Source organism: Pongo pygmaeus, chromosome 16, assembly GCF_028885625.2.
Source record: "Pongo pygmaeus isolate AG05252 chromosome 16, NHGRI_mPonPyg2-v2.0_pri, whole genome shotgun sequence".
NCBI classification, from domain to species: Eukaryota; Metazoa; Chordata; class Mammalia; order Primates; family Hominidae; genus Pongo; species Pongo pygmaeus.
In genome coordinates, this window is record NC_072389.2 from 89,853,223 (window position 1) to 89,869,440 (window position 16,218).

The following is a 16,218-nucleotide window of genomic DNA, read 5'->3' on the forward strand; positions in this document are numbered from 1 at the left end:
AACTAGAAAAAGAACAAGCTAAGCCCAAATTTTGCAGAAGAAAGGAAATAATAAAGATTAGAGCAAACATTATAAGAAATGTCATATATGACATCCCACAGCTAACATCATACTCAGTGGTGAAAAGTTGAAAGCTTTTCCTCTAAGATCAGGAACAAGACAAAGATGCCCACTCTCAACACTCCAATTCAATGTAGTGCTAGAAGACCTTGCCATAGCAATTAGGCAAGAGAAAGATAGAAAGGCATCCAAACTGAAAAGGAAAAAGGGAAATTGCCTCTGTTTGCGAATTATATGAATGTTTGTTTTTTTTTTTTTTGAGACAGTCTCACATTGTCACCCAGGTTGGAGTGCAATGGTGTGATTTCAGCTCACTGAAACCTCGGCCTCCTGGGTTCAAGTGATTCTCCTGCCTCAGCCTCCCAAGTAGCTGGGATTACAGGCACCCGCTACCATGCCTGGCTAATTTTTTACATTTTTAGTAGACACGGGGTTTCACCATGTTGGCCAGGCTGGTCTCAAACTCCTGACCTCGTGACCCACCTGCCTCGACCTCCCAAAGTGCTGGGATTATAGGCGTGAGCCACCATGGCCAGCTGGATTATATGATTTTATTGTAGAAAACCCTGCAGACCCCCTGAGCTTTGAGTAGGAAACGTCAATGTCTGAAAAAAATCATAAAGATTTAGAAACAAGGCCAGGCGCGGTGGTTCACGCCTGTAATCCCAGCACTTTGGATGGCCGAGGCGGGTGGATCATGAGGTCAGGAGATTGAGACCATCCTGGCCGACATGGTGAAACCCCGTTTCTACTAAAAATACAAAAATTAGCTGGCTGTGGTGGTGGACGCCTGTAATCCCAGCTACTCGGGAGGCTGAGGCAGGAGAATGGCTTGAACCCAGGAGGAGGAGACTGCAGTGAGCCGAGATCGCACCACTGCACTCCAAACTGGTGACAGAGCGAGACTCCGTCTCAAAAAAAAAAAAAAGGATTTAGAAACAAGTATTTTTTCCCTCTAACTTCCTATTTTTGTCTTTAGCTCATAAGTGAGTACAGAGGCTGACATCTCTGAGGTTCCTCCTGGGTATCTGTTTTTAGCATAGTGGTTAAGAGATGGGCTTTGGAATTCTATGGAGCTCGTGAGAATCCCAACTCTGCCACTTCCTAGCAGTGTGACTCTGGACAATTCACCTAACCTCTCTGAGTCTTGGTTTCTTCATCTGTAAAAATGGACATCATAATACCTCATAGGAATATGGTGAGAATTAAATGAGATAACTTATGTACAACATATTACATGGTGCCAAGTAGCTCTTTAAAGTATTATTGTTGGCCAGGCGTGCTGGCTCATGCCTGTGATCCCAGCACTTTGGGAGGCTGAGGTGGGCAGATTGCTAGAGCCCAGGAGTTTGAGACCAGACTAGGCAAAATAGCAAAACCCTATCTCTACAAAAAAAATCTTAAAAATTAGCTTGGTGTGGCAGCGTACACCTATAGCCCCAGCTACTTGGGAGACTGAAGTGGGAGGATTGCTTGAGCCCAAGAGTGAGGCTGCAGTGAGCTATGATTGCCCCACTGCACTCCAGCCTGGGTGACAAGAGTAAGAACCTGTCTCAAAAAATTGAAATAAAATATTATTGTGATTATTCATAAGGATACTCTGTAATTCCTCATTTTTCAACTGCTTGCTTTCCCTTTCTCACCAACACTGAACAACATGATTGTGGACAATGTTGTGTATAGCATTTTAGGTTTTTTCCTTGCACAGTATTTTTGTTATAAAAATTGAGTCATTCTGTTTTGAAATCTGCTGTTTTTTTAGCAAAACAATTTTGATAGATATTTTCTCACCCTGATAAATTCTTTTACAATATCACTTTAGTGCCTACATATTTTCATTTGTTTATTTAATCCTCAATTGTTAGATACTGGGGTGTTTCTAATTTTTTTTTTACCATTGTAAACCATACTGTAATGCAAATCTTTAATCATAGATCTTGGGGACCATTCTTAGACTCACTGGGTCAAGGAGAGATTTCACAGAGCTATGACGTCCACTGGATGGTTCTTTTCCCCATCTAGGAATGGTGCTGCCCAAATAATCATTAGTCATTGGGAAGGAAAAGCACTATTGCCCAAATCCGGCTTGAGAAGCAGAGACATTTTTCTTCACTTTTCTGTGTCCAGATCTCACATAAATCATCACCTTCCTGCCTGCATCTAGTGCTTCCTGAGGGGTTTAAAGCTCCCAGAACCATCCATTTTCTTACACTGCATCTCCAGGTGAAGCTGTATTTGACAGTGTCTAGCAGGGCATCTGTTGTGCACCCTGGATTCTGTCATTGGGGATATAAGTTATTTGTCTTCCTCCTCACCTCTGTCACATTATGATCTTTCAGCCCCTGACCAGAAAGCAAAGGATGAACCAAAACTAAGTCAACTCCTTTAAGTTCAGCTGTGCTCTTACATGGGTTGATCAATTTCAACCTTTGAAACTAAGGATATTAAAAGTCTGGGATGGGGATGCTGCCATGGGAGAAGGATTATGGAGGAAAGGACCGGGCACAAGTGGCTCACACCTGTAATCCCAGCACTTTGGGAGGCAGAGTCAGGCAGATCACTTGAGGTCAGGAGTTCGAGACCAGCGTGGCCAACATGGCGAAACCCTGTCTCTACTAAAAATACAAAAACTACCTGGGCATGGTGGTGTGCGCCTGTAGTCCCAGCTACTCAGGAGGCTGAGGCACAAGAATCACTTGAATCGGGATGTGGAGGCTGCAGTGAGCCGAGATTACGCCACTGCACTCCAGCCTGGGCGACAGAGCAAGACTTTGTCTCAAAGAGAGAGAAAAAAAAGAATTATGGAGGAAAAACACCACTTGTTCTTATTCTTGGTTGTGTGTGTGAGATGGTATAGGGGTGGGGGAGATATAAGTATTCACCTACAGAGAAGAAAAGAATTAACTTGGTAGATGGACTCTAAAGAAGTTGGTTCTGAAAAGCACAATTGGGCCACCCCAATCTTCTCTCACTAATGTGGGAGCTGTTCCCTGGATGCCCCCTTTCCCCACACCATCATTGAAAGCAGAGCCTCCTTGTTGAAGGCTTCTTTCTCTCTGCTGAGGCAGCAGTGCTGTGATCCTGGTTGTCCTGCCTCTTTAGGTGCCACGGAAGGGCCAGAGGACCCACAACGTGGAGTAGGACTCACAATCTATGTCTTGGCCTGAGTCCCTGTCACTGACCCCTGCTCCCTGAGCTCATCTGCACTTGTCAAAGCAAGAATAGATATACTGGTTGTATTTTGCAGACTCATGGTTGAGAGGTTGTGTGTCCCCATCCTTGTCTACTCTGGACTTTGTCTTCCATTCCCAAAGGCTGTGGATTCATTGGGGGGATCAACGGTCATGGGAAAGGGGCCACTCTCACCCCACACCTCTATTAGAGGTTCCGCTTTTTTTTCTTTTCTTTTCGTAGCTCCTTCTGCTCCAGTCATAAATCCACAGGTCCCTAACTCAGCCACAGGTTCCTCAGTCCGAGTGTGCTGGAGCTTATACTCCGACGACACTGTGGAGAGCTATCAGCTGTCCTACCGGCCAGTGCAGGACAGCTCACCTGGGAAGGACCAAGCAGGTGAGGCTCTGCCAGGAACATGCCCGTGCTCATGGGAATGGTTCAGGCCCCTCAGGGGCCTGGGCCCTGTCTTCCTGGCAGTTGGGATGGTAGAGACAGGACGGGTCTACACATGCAGAGGATTGGATGCAGGCAGGTGAACAGGGCAGAGAGGGCTAGCAAGGCACGCTGGGGCCTGACTGGGGAGGACAGCAAGGCCAGGCAAAGGGGTCTGGAGCATATCTACAGCCATTGGGTCAGAGTTGTCCCTGGGACCAGTCTCTGGCTGCCCTGTGTGCAGGAGGGGCCAGGGGTGCCCCTTGTCAAGGAGGCCCTGCTGGGCTGGCTGCGTTCTAGCTTGTCCTGGCATCTGAGGGTCAGGCTGGTGCTCCTCTCACAGCAGCCTTGTGCTGCAGGAGAAGCTGGAGGATTCATCTGCAGACCCCATGGGGGTGATGGGGCCTCTGCAGCCTGGAAGGGCTGCTGGTGATCAGTTCCACATTCCCAGGAGGAGACAACTCCTGAGATGGCTCCCGGCCTCCACTCTGGGCAGCTCTTGGCCAACATCCTTTTCCCCAGAAATGGGACTGGCTGGTGTGGGGTTACAGCTGGGGTAGGGCCCCCCACACTACAATAATCAATAAGCCATTCTTTCTTAAGGAGGGAGGGTCAGACAACAGAAGAGCCCCAGCTGAACATCTGAAGATTTCAAGGGATTAGGGCCAGCCTGACAGCGCCTGTCCTGGGCATGTGGGGTTGGAGTGGGATTGCTGGAAAGAGACTTGGAGATCTCCATTTTATGGATGAGGAAACTGAGACTCAGAGAGAAAGAAGCTGTCTGTGAGGACACAGTGAGTTATGGCAGAACGAGGATGTGAATCAGGTGTGTAGGCGTCCTGCCCAAAGTTCTGCTCATTGTACCAGACCATGCAGGTGGAGGGCTGAGTTCCAGAAGCTGAGGATGGTGTTTCTGCCCAGGAAAGAAGGGGAATTCTTGAGAAAAGTAAGAGTAAATTTAAGTGATGATGAGGGAGGGTGAGAGTGGTCAGAATAAGGACTAAAGAGGACATGGAGAGGGGTGAGGAGCTTTGAAAAGGGGGGTTGGGGACTAAGAAGTCAGACTTGATTAACCCCAGCTTTTGCCACAAATCAACCCTGTCAGCACCCCCTGCAGATACACAGAAGTCATTGTATTGGGGCTGTGTCATGGCAATCTATAAAGATCTTTCAAACTGACCATTTTACTATAAAGGAACTGATATCCGAACGTAAATGAAGGAGTTATCACTGCCTTTCAAGATTCTGGGGAAGTCTGGAGTTGTGTCAGTTTTTGCTGCATAACCAAACCCCCTCCCCACCCCCTACAACTTAGTGGCTTAAAATAACAAACATTTATTATTTATTTATTATTATTATTTTTTGAGATGGAGTCTTGCTCTGTCGCTCAGGCTGGAGTGCAGTGGCACAATCTCAGCTCACTGCAACCTCCACTTCCCAGGTTCAAGTGATTCTCCTGCCTCAGCCTCCCAAGTAGCTGGGACTACAGGCAAATGCCACCACGCCCAGCTAATTTTTTCTATTTTTAGTAGAGATGAGGTTTCACTGTGTTAGCCAGGATGGTCTCGATCTCCTGACCTCGTGATCCACCTGCCTCAGCCTCCCAAAGTGCTGGGACTATAGGCATGAGCTACTGCGCCCGGCCCTATTATTTCTTGTAATTCTGTGGGCTGGCCAAATAGTTCTATTCTGAACCACCTTGGGTAGGGCTGGTTGGTCTAGGATGGCCTCATTTACTGTCGTCTCAGATAAGATAGCCGGGAGGACTTGGGCAGCTGGGGTCTCTCTCCCTGCGGTCTCACATCCTCCAGGAGGCTGGTTTGGGCTTGCTCACGTGGTAGTAGAAGCATCCCCAGCAGCAAGAGGGCTAGCCCCTGTGCACCAGCACTTCCCATGCCTCTGCTTGCATCGTTTGCTATTGCCCCATTGACCAAAGCTAGTCACATAGCTAAGCCCAGTTTCAAGGAATAGAGAGAAGGAAGGAAGCTCTGAATTGAAGGAGCAGCAAAGTCATGCTGCAGAGGGAGTGCATACAGGGATGGGAGGAATTTACAGCTAGTTTTGTAATCTACTACTGTGGGATTCGGCATAATGAATTTGGAGCCACTTGGCCAGTTTTTAGGGTTGAATTCTTATCTTTTTTTTTCCCCAGAGTTTACAGTGACCGTCAAAGAAACATATTGCTCAGTGACAAACCTTGTGCCAAATACCCAGTATGAATTTTGGGTCACAGCTCACAACAGGGCTGGCCCCAGCCCCTCTAGCGAGCGTGCAGTGTACATGACAGGTAATGGGCTGCTCGTTTCCTATAGCAGGGCTTTCATTCAAGGCGACACAGGAGTCATGGGTTTCTAGACATGGCAGCGCTCTTGATTTCATTCAGAAGGGTAGGAAGAACTGTGTACATTTTTTTCTTTTATTTAACACACAAAATCTACATGCCTAGTTTGACAGTGACATTTTCTTTTCTTTTCTTTTTTGAGATGAGTCCCACCCAGGCTAGAGTGTAGTGGCATGCTCTCTGCTCACTGCAACCTCTGCCGCCCAGGTTCAAGCGATTCTCCTGTCTCATCCTCCCATGTAGCTGGGATTACAGGTGTCTGCCACCACGTCTGATTTTTTTTTTTTTTTTTTTTTTGTATTTTTAGAAGATGGCGTTTCGCCATGTTGGCCAGGTTGGTCTCAAACTCCTGACCTCAAGTGATCCACCCGCCTCGGCCTCCCAAAGTGCTGGGATCACAGGCATGAGCCACTGCACTCGGCCGACAGTGACAGTGACATTTTCTGATGGTTGGTCTCAAAATATAAAAAACTGCTACTCTCGGTCACACTGACATTTAAACCTTGCATCCATCTTCTACTCCAGGAACATGTGGAAGGGATTCCCTGGTTTGCTTTTTATTGCACTGAATCTCTTTTGTGGGAGGAAGAAGGTGGCTGTGATGTTTGTCCATGGCTCTGAACAAAATGGCTGGAAATGAACACAACAGTTGTTCATCTCTCCCTTTCTCCCACATTTAGCACCTTCTCCCCCCATTATTAAAACCAAAGAGATAAGGAGCTGTGAAGAGGCTGTGCTGATTTGCTGGGAGTCTGGGAACCTGAATCCTGTGGACTCGTACACTGTGGAGCTGACCCAGGCTGAAAGTCCAGAAGCCTCGGGTGTAACTGAGTGAGTCATGAGGGGCATTTGCTGGGCATGAAAGCCCTGACACCTGATACAGTGACATGGCTTAGGAAGTATATGGAGTCTGAAGAGAAGGTTGGCATTTTTGATACACAGGAATCTCAATTTTTGGTTGCTTAGTGTTCATGAGAAGTAGCTGGAATGCTATTACTGAAGGTGAATGATGAGTGAATGAATAAGTTGGTTGAACCTCAGGTTTTGTTGTTGTTGTTGTTTTAGCTCAAGTAAGGTTTCCCATTCATTCATTCATTCAACAAGCATTGAGTACCCGGGTCCTGTGCAAGGCACTGGGAACTAGATGGACAAATTTCCTGCCCTAATGGGGCTGACAGTCTGGTGGGGAAATAGACAAAAGGCAAGAAAACAAACCAATGTGTAAAATATGCAGTGCTAGGAAGGAAAAAGAAATGTAATGAAACAGAGAATGGTGGTGGAGGTGAGGATCCACTTTGGATAAAGAAGATGTTTAAACTGAGACCTGAACAGATGGGAAAGACTGAGCCCCAAGAACAGCGAATGCAGGGGTGCTTCGTGGGGAGGGGGCTGCATGGACACAGGCCCTGGGGCAGGAGTGAGCTGCTGGAGGAACTAAAAGACCCACCTAGCTAGAATTCAGAGAGGAGAGGGTGAAAGCCATAGGCGAAAACAAAAGAGATTGCAGCTCAATATACAAAGAATGTTTCATCTATCACAGAAGACTGTCTGGAAGCTCATGTTCACCCCTCATTCTCAGAGAGCTGGAGGGGTTCACAAATTGATAAGGGTTGGACTCAGTGACCACAAGGGCTTGCAGAACTTATGAGTTCACAGCAGCCTACAATGGAGGAAGCATAGGTTTACCTCTGGTTTACAGAAGTTTTTGAAAGGGGATGAACCACCCAGGCAGGCCAGCACCAGCCACCAGGACCAGGGGCTCCCCTGCTGTGGAACACAGGGGTGCACTGACCTGGAGCTGGAGAAATGAAGAGCTGTTGGTGTCAAATGTTAGGGAAGCAGATTCTTCTATGCTAAATGCCAGGCTTGAAACGTGGCCATATGCCACCCATCCATCTGTTCCAGGTGGAATCTGTATGTCCATGGCCACATGGAGGCTGACTTTGGTAATCCACTCTGGAGATACTCAGGAGTGGGGCAGTGTGTCCAGTGGTTCTGGCCATCCTAATCGTTCAGATTTCCTTTGCAATTTATGCTGATACTTTAGGAGCACTTGACACCTGGGACCAACTCACAATGATGAGGTCATCAGAGGGCTGGTCAGTAACCTGAGAGATGACCTGAGAGCTGGTGCGTATTCTTCCAGTACAAATCCAATCATGGCGACCCATTGCTGAAGAAAAGGCAAAACTCCTTCACGGGCTCTGGCCCCTTCCTGCCTCTCCAGCTCCTCCCACACCAGCTCCCCTCCCTCTCAAGCTCCCACCACATTGGTCATGCTTCAGTTCCTCCTACTTTTCATGCTACTTCCTGCCACACGGCCTTGGCACATGCTTCTCCTATGTAGGAGACTCCTCTGTCCCTTTTTCATCCAGTTACCTCCTCAGCATTCTTCAGAGCTCTGCTCAAAAGCCATCCTCCCCCCACCATTATACACTATAGCACACTGTCAACTTGTCTTGGTTACCATCTTACATTCCTTCCAGTGATTGCCTGAAGAATGCTGCTCTTCCCATCTAGACTGTAAGCTCTATGAAGGCAGGAACTACATTTGTTTTTTCTGAGGGCCTCCCTATACAGTGCCTGGAACCTAAGGAGTTTAGTTAATATTTATTGAATGCATAAGTAAAAGTGCCCCTCTGGCCCAGAGCTGCAGCCTGAAGATAACCTGGACAACCTGGCCTCATCTGGGTGAGGGTGTTGTATTGGTAAATGGGCATCATCCTAAAGACTTCTCTTGCCCACTGGACTGACATGGGGTTGGCAACCGCAGCAATATAGACAGTGGCAATTATGAGCTTGTATTTCTGTATAGTACAATTTAAATACATTGGATTATTTCCAATAGGCAGCTGTTCTCAGGGGGTTAACAGCAGTTAACCCTTTCAGCTCTAGTCAGAATTGTTTGTTCATAAACATGAATCAAGGACCTTTTTTTTTTTGAGACAGAGTCTCACTCTGTCGCCCAGGCTGGAGTGCAGTGGCATGATGATCTCGGTTCACTGCAACCTCCAACTCCCAGGTTCAAGCGATTCTCCTGCCTCAGCCTCCTGAGTAGCTGGAATTACAGGCACCTGCCACCACACTCAGCTAATTTTTGTATTTTTAGTAGAGACGGGGTTTCACCATGTTGGCTAGGCTGATCTCGAACTCCTGACCTCAAGTGACCCACCTGCCTCAGCCTCCCAGAGTGCTGGAATTACAGGCATGAGCCATTGCACCCGGCTGAATTGAGGGCCTTCTATGGGCCCAGTACTGTATAAGAATAGCGGTACTCAGCCCCTGACCTCAGAGACATTATGATCCTAACAGACGGACAGAGACACACTGGATTCTACTGCATGCACACTCCATGATGCAGCGTTAGCCATATGCCAAGCGCGGTGCCGGGTGCCTGGGAAACCAGAATGAGAGACTTGGAGAGGAGACAGCCACAAACACAAGAAGTAGCAACGAAGTGAGAAAAGCAGACTAAAGACTGTGGGAGGGAATGCAGAGGGGGAGCCAACACTCCTGGCTGTGCTGCTGTTAAGTGTGGGTCAGAGGACAGGAGTGCAAGAGTGAGTTAAACCTTCCAGCTTTGAAAGGGATGCCTGGTGCTTGGGCCCGGGTGTCCTAGCCCCATTCTGACTGCAGCTCTGCTTCCTTGTACAGGTCTGTTGTGGGCATCCCGACCTGCGAGTCCGTGGTGCAGCTGCAGCCGGGGCGGAGCTACATTATCTATGTGCGAGCCCTCAACATGGGGGGCCCCAGTGTGAGGAGCGAGCCAGCTACAGTCCATACCATAGGTCTGTGCCCCAGCCCACACAGTCTCTGGGACCCAAAGTGGCCACTCTGTGGTAGACCCAGTGCTGCTATGACTTCACTGGGAAATTGATGAATATGCACAGATGTGGACACGTGGCAAGTCAGGCCAGAAGGAGTTCAGGGGTGTCCCACACTGCCCTAATTGCAAGTCAAATGGATCATTAAGAAGTCCCTCAATTCCTATTTCCCTTGGCAAATAGGTTAGAAATTCTTATCCATATACAGGCATTACAGCTAGAGGTAAAGAGCACAGCCTCTGGAATCAGAGGGGCTTGGGGTTCAAGTTTAAGTTCTATCATTTGCCAGCTGATTTCTTAACCACCTTGTGCCTCCGTTTCCTCATCTACAAAATGGAAATAGTGACACCTGTTTCTAAGGGTCATCGTGAGGACTGAAGGGGGTACTAGGCACACAACACTGCCCAATGAGTGTTAATTGCCATCCTTGTTAACTGGACGCCTATTACTAGGCCAGGTCCAGGCTTAGGTGTATCCCACACGAAGCTAAGCCAGCGACCACCGCCCACGTGGAGAAAGCAAGTGACTGGCTGCGGGTCTTCTGTGTGTTCCTCCTCCCACAGGAAGCTACTTTCGCCTAAACAAGGACACCTGCCATCCCCGGCTGACCATTTCTGAAGATGGACTTACGGTTGTACGAAGTGAAAGGAGAACCCCCGCCAGGGAGCTGTCACCCAGCGACACTCGCTTCACCAGGTACTTTGTCAACCGCTCACAAGGGTGTTCTGTGAACCTCCCGAAGGTGCACTGTTATTCAGGTCAAATCCGAATATGGCACAGAGGCAGCCTCGAGGGAAAAGCAATCCTGGAAATGAGTGAGGAGGGAGGAGCCTAATGGGGAGGGGACCCAGAGGAGTATGGGCAAGAGGGGTCGGGCAGGTGCGGGCAGAAGAGCCCCCTGGGACGGTGAGGTCAGGGGAGGGTGCGGTCCCCTGGGAGGGCATGGTCCCCGGGTCCTAGGCTGCCAGAGCTGGAGCAGCCAGAGGTCATGAGGGTGGGACAGGAATTACCAGTGGAAGGTGTCCAAGTTCTTGGCATTCTGAACTAAGAATTGGACAAAATGCACAAACAAAGCAAGGAAAGAGGCCAGGCAGAGTGGCTCATGCCTGTAATCACAGCACTTTGGGAGGCCGAGGCAGGCATATCACCTGAGGTCAGGAGTTTGAGACCAGCTTGGCCAACATGCCGAAACCCCATCTCTACTAAAAATATAAAAATCAGCCGGGCATGGTTGCGGGTGCCTGTAATCCCAGCTACTCGGGAGGCTGAGGCAGAAGAATTGCTTGAATCTGCAGGGCGGAGATGGCGCCACTACACTCCAGCCTGGGCAACAGAGTGAGACTCCTTCTCAAAAAAAAAAAAAAAAAAGCAAGTAAAGAATGAAGCAACAAGAGCAGAGATTTGTTGAAAACGAAAGCACACTCCACAGGGTGGGAGTGGGCCAAGCAAGCGGCTCAAGGGCCGGGTTACAGAATTTTCTGGGGTTTAAATATCCTCTAGAGGTGTACACCCTATGTATATGAAGAGGCTAAAGTGAAGTTACAAAGTCATTTACTGGACGTACACCCTATGCAAATGAAGAGGATGTTTCCTACCATGCTGAAATACAAAGCTATTTACTTGGACTTAGAAGGTTGGGGTTTTTCCGTTTAATTTAGTTCTAGGAAGTCCTTAGGTTCCCTGCCCCCAGACCCTGTTCTCCTGCTTCACAGGGGTCATGCTGTGGGCTAGTGGGAGAACAGAAACAAGGACCCAGGTCTCCCACCGGTTAGCCCAGTGCTGTCTCTCCTGCACTGTGGTACCTTACAGCAAAACTCCTGATGGAAAACTGGCCATGGAGTGAGTCTGTTCCAAAGTTGGGGAAAACCATAATTGTACTGGTGCATGACCCCTGTGGGCGGGGTGGCCCACCAAAGAGGCTGGCTGGCTGGTCCAGCTATTTCTAGAGCTTGGTACACAACACATGTTGAAATTACTTACATATTCCTTACTTCTTCCCAAACTTAACAGGGAAAATAAGGGGCAAATAAAAACACTGAAATAGAAAAATCAAAGCAATGGGAGAAAAGAAAGGACACAGGTTAACTTCAAGGGCTAATTCAGTTTCTAAGATTAAACATAAATATGGCCTCTCAGCTTCCTGATATCCAGGGCAAAAATAGTTCTTAGTAGGTTGATTTTTAGAGTCAAGAGGATCTTCTAGGGAAGCAAAGGGGCTCTCCTATTAGGGCTGGAAGGGCCACTGATGGAAAACTATCCAGCCTCCTTAGCTGGGTCCTGGCTTTGCCTCTGACCCTGGCTTCCTGCTAGCCTTTTTACTGCGCATGGGTTAAACACCTACTGTATGCAAGTGTCAGTGTGAAACAGCAGGTGCAGAGGAAAAAATTTTGTCCTTTCCTCCTCTGCCCTTTCAACCCAGGTTTGGGAGGTGTAGAGAGGAGTAAGGAGAAATAAAGGTATTGCCTGACTGGCACCAAAGCAACATTTAAAGCTACTCTCATGGGCATTGTCATAAGCCCCTCTGACCGCAGCTGTGGGCCCAGGCAGTCCGCCTCCCTCCAGAGGCCCCTCGCTACCCTTCAACTTTTGCATCCACACAACTCTAGCATCTTTCTGCTGAGGTCTCCTTGACCCTCACAGGAAGCCCTCTTGGACAGGACCCCCTCAAAAACAGCACTAAAACAGCATCCCTGTGGTGGTTTCCAGTCACACCTGGTCCTGGAAAAACACACACCTTAGATGAGGCCACTGCTACTTCATTCTTCCTTTCTGTGAATGAGAAAGCTCTCTGGGCAGACAAAGCCTCAAGCATCTTCAACTTCAACCCTTTGTTGTTACACTGAAAAGCTCTGAACCCAGTTTTTGGCTCTCTCTTTCTAAACCTCTGCCTAGGGTGTCTATTTCTAACATCTCACCATGAGATACAGGAGTTCTTTACACCCATCGTTTGATTCTTGGCTTTTGGGGATCCAGCCAAGCTGAGTCAGAGAGTCTCATTTTAATATCCTGTTGCCAATATATCTGTTGCCCGGTGAAATACTGTGCTGTCCTGGGGGATAAAGAGATGAAGATACAGTCCCTACCCACCTAAGACTCAGATCTCAAGTTGGGGAGACGTGCATGCAAAAGGCACACATATTAAAGGTAAGGTAGATTTATGGACAAAGCATTGTAGGAGTCCCAAGGACAAAGACTTGGAAGGACAAAAGCATGAAGGATAAACAGGAGTTCTCTAGGCCAACAAGGCAGATAATTGCTTTGTACATGTACGTATGAAAGAAGTCGGAAAGATCATGTTTGGAGAAATATAAGGAATTTGGTATGTCTGCAGTATAGGGTCCATGACGGGAAGAGGTGGAAGATGAGGCAGGAAAGTCGGAGAAAGTTTGGATTTTATCCTCTGTGTGGTGAGAATTATTGGAGGATTTAAAGCAGGGGAACAAGATCAGATTACATTTCAGAAAGATTCCAGTGAATGGGAGAATGTGAGCTGGGGAGGGAGAGGGAAAGGCAAAGGCAGATGGGAAACAAAGAGACCAGAGAGGAGACTATGGAGGGCTTGACTATGCAGTAGGGTGGGTGAGAGGAGCCAGGGGAGTCAACTGCTGTTGAGCACATAAAACCAACAAGGCTAGGTGCTCACCTGTTTAAAGGGCAACAGAGAGGGAGATGAGTCAGGGACTATCATATTGCCATATTTATAGAGTGCTTACCAAGTGCTAAATGTATTTCATCTCATGCAGTCATCCTAACAGCCCTGTACTATTATCAATCCCAGTTGACGGATGAGAAAACTTAAAACACAGAGAAGTAACTTGCCCAAGAGTATAATGCTATTAAGGGTTGAAGCAGGAATCAAACTAGAAGGTGAGCTTGTAGCCACTACATTATTCCCATCTTAGTTTTCCACCAAGGGGTTACCAGGTAGATAATGACTCTATTAACCAAAATGGAGATGTGAGAAGTATGTACCCCTCCCCACTACACCTCAAACTTTGGTAGATAAGAGGGGTGGGAATATGACTATTTCCATTTGGGACATTCTGAATTTGAAACAACAGGTAGAAATGTGAGTCTGGAGCTTGAAGCAGAGATGGCCTCATTTTATAGGTGAGGTAACCGAGGTAGAAGTTAACCAACATGCAACCTCTTTCCCAAAGCTTTGCTTGAGCAGTAAGAACTTGGGGTTTTGAAAGTAGAGAGAAAATTTTAAACTGAACAAATCTTTCTAGGGATGTTGAGGGCTATATATATATATTGGTTAATGTAGGAGTCTTCTGAAGAAGGTAGAACATTCACTTTGGAGATACCAATATAATTTGATTTTCACTGAAAACCTTCCTCTGTTGATACTTTGCTGATGTAGAACAAAACATAACCCTAATCTTTGTCAGTATAATTGTTCCCAGTGCAACCTTGGAGGTAGATTTTAATGATCTGTGAAGAGTCTGCTATCTTGTTCTTCTTGGACTGGCCTCTGAATTCTTGTCTTCCACCAGGAGTCATCCCTAACATGATGGCTACCTCAAAGGCCTTCCATGTTCATTTAGTACCATAAGCAATGATGGTGAACTTCAAGCTTACGGTTCCCTTAACCATGCTGTGTTGTGTATTTTCAACCCTTTTCTTTTTTTATGAACAAGTGAACCAAACCTTTTTCTATAAAAGCCCCAACCATTTTAAAAAGCAAACAAAACTTGTTCTGTTGTTTAGTGCCTCCTCCTCTCCCATTACCAAGCAGTATCATAATCTCTAATCTTCAGCATCGGCCCACAGAGCTTTGAGAGCTAAGGGTGCTTTACAAGTTAAGTGTCCAGAAGCACCTACCACCACATTCGTAGACCACTGACTGACTGATCCCAGCAGCTGGCGTCACTGACCTGCACAGCCAGGCTTGGGGCACCCCAGATCACACATGCTTCCACTTTCTAAAACCAGGTGTGTTGCTGTCATGGGAAACCTAATTCCAGTCCGAGGGCACCATTACTGGGAGGTGGAGGTGGATGAGCATTTGGACTACACAGTTGGTGTGGCCTTTGAAGATGTCCCTAAACAGGAGGATCTGGGAGCAAATTGCCTCTCCTGGTGCATGAGGCACACATTTGCATCATCAAGGTAAAGTAAAATCTGGATACTGACAATTAAAATTTGCTTTTGAAAGATTACAGCAAGATCTTTTCACTAGCAATAATTAAGACATACGTTATGTTTTACAAATATTCTAAGATATTTCAGGAGTTGCTGCCAGCCACTTTCCCTAAAGTCCAAGCAAGAGGAAAAAGAACAGCTTTTCTCTGAGCTAAAAATAGCTAAAATTTATGAAGAATTATGTGCCAAGTACTCTTACATGCATTATCTCATTTACTTCTTACAATTGTGTTATCTCATTTTAAAAATCAGAATGCGGGGTACAGTGGTGTGCACCTGTAGTCCCAGCTACTCAGGAGAGTGAGGTGGGAGTGTTGTTTGAGCCCTGGACTTCAAGGCCAGCTTGGGCAACATAGCAAGACCCCATCTCTAAAAAAAAAACAAAAAACAAAAATAAAAGAATAAAAATAAGAAGACCACACCTCACAGCAATTAGATAATCCAAACGACATGGATCTGGAACTTGGATTCAAACTCAAGCAGTCTGGCTCCAAAGATTTCATTCCTAATCACTTAAGTGATAGATTTTTCATTTCTGTTCACCTTTAGTATTAAGCCAATACAGTTCGCTTTGAAGCCCCAGTTCCATCTTTTTAAGTAAATGCGGGCAAGAGGCTTAGTACTTATGGCTAATTCTGGTTTGCTCCTGCTGCTGGGCACTCTGTCTTTACACATGGAGTAGTTCCACATAGTGGGAAAGAAAGTCTCATGAAGCCCAGGCCAATGAATAAACTTTCAGACTTAGAAGGCCATGGTTACAACCTTCCTTCACCTCAAAAACTGAAAAACAAGACCCCACACTGCTTTCCTATCACACCTTGTAAAATGGGGCCTCTGACCCTCCTTGGTTTGATGAATCCTATTAATGTTCATCCAATGTTCTCTGCCCATGATCCTCTATCATGATTATTTACACATTATGTGTCATGCCCAAGCATAAGTGAGAAGACCAACTTCCCCCCGATAACAGATGAAGACTCTAATGAAATCTACTAAACCTCACACCCAGTTTGGGGAATCCAAGAATTACTATACACTGAGGCAGATACTTTATTTGGGGATTCTGCCTGAAGTAAGACTAAAGATCAAAGTCTCTTCTTTAGAAAGGCAAGAACAAGGGGCAGAGTAAAACTAAGGGAACATAAAGAAAGCCTAGAAGTCTGTGTGTAGGGGGAGGAATAAGGGGGGTAAGAATACAGAATAGAAGAGAGGTGGAAACTGAAGAATGACAAAGGAAGG

At 46.9% G+C, this 16,218-nt stretch overlaps 1 protein-coding gene and 1 long non-coding RNA gene across 2 annotated transcripts in view; one reads left to right on the forward strand and one right to left on the reverse strand.

Moving 5' to 3' along the window:
* FSD2 (fibronectin type III and SPRY domain containing 2) overlaps window positions 1-16,218 on the forward strand; it is a 31,616-nt gene that overhangs the window by 11,780 nt on the left and 3,618 nt on the right. Inside the window, exons 6-11 of the mRNA XM_054451755.1 lie at window positions 3,475-3,630; window positions 5,819-5,953; window positions 6,688-6,838; window positions 9,662-9,795; window positions 10,395-10,527; window positions 14,770-14,946. Coding sequence (XP_054307730.1) covers window positions 3,475-3,630; window positions 5,819-5,953; window positions 6,688-6,838; window positions 9,662-9,795; window positions 10,395-10,527; window positions 14,770-14,946 — 886 coding nt within the window. The remainder of the gene's footprint in view (window positions 1-3,474; window positions 3,631-5,818; window positions 5,954-6,687; window positions 6,839-9,661; window positions 9,796-10,394; window positions 10,528-14,769; window positions 14,947-16,218) is intronic.
* Window positions 1-16,218, reverse strand: part of LOC129014394 (uncharacterized) — a 32,079-nt gene that overhangs the window by 5,577 nt on the left and 10,284 nt on the right. The gene's annotated exons all lie outside the window — the stretch shown is intronic.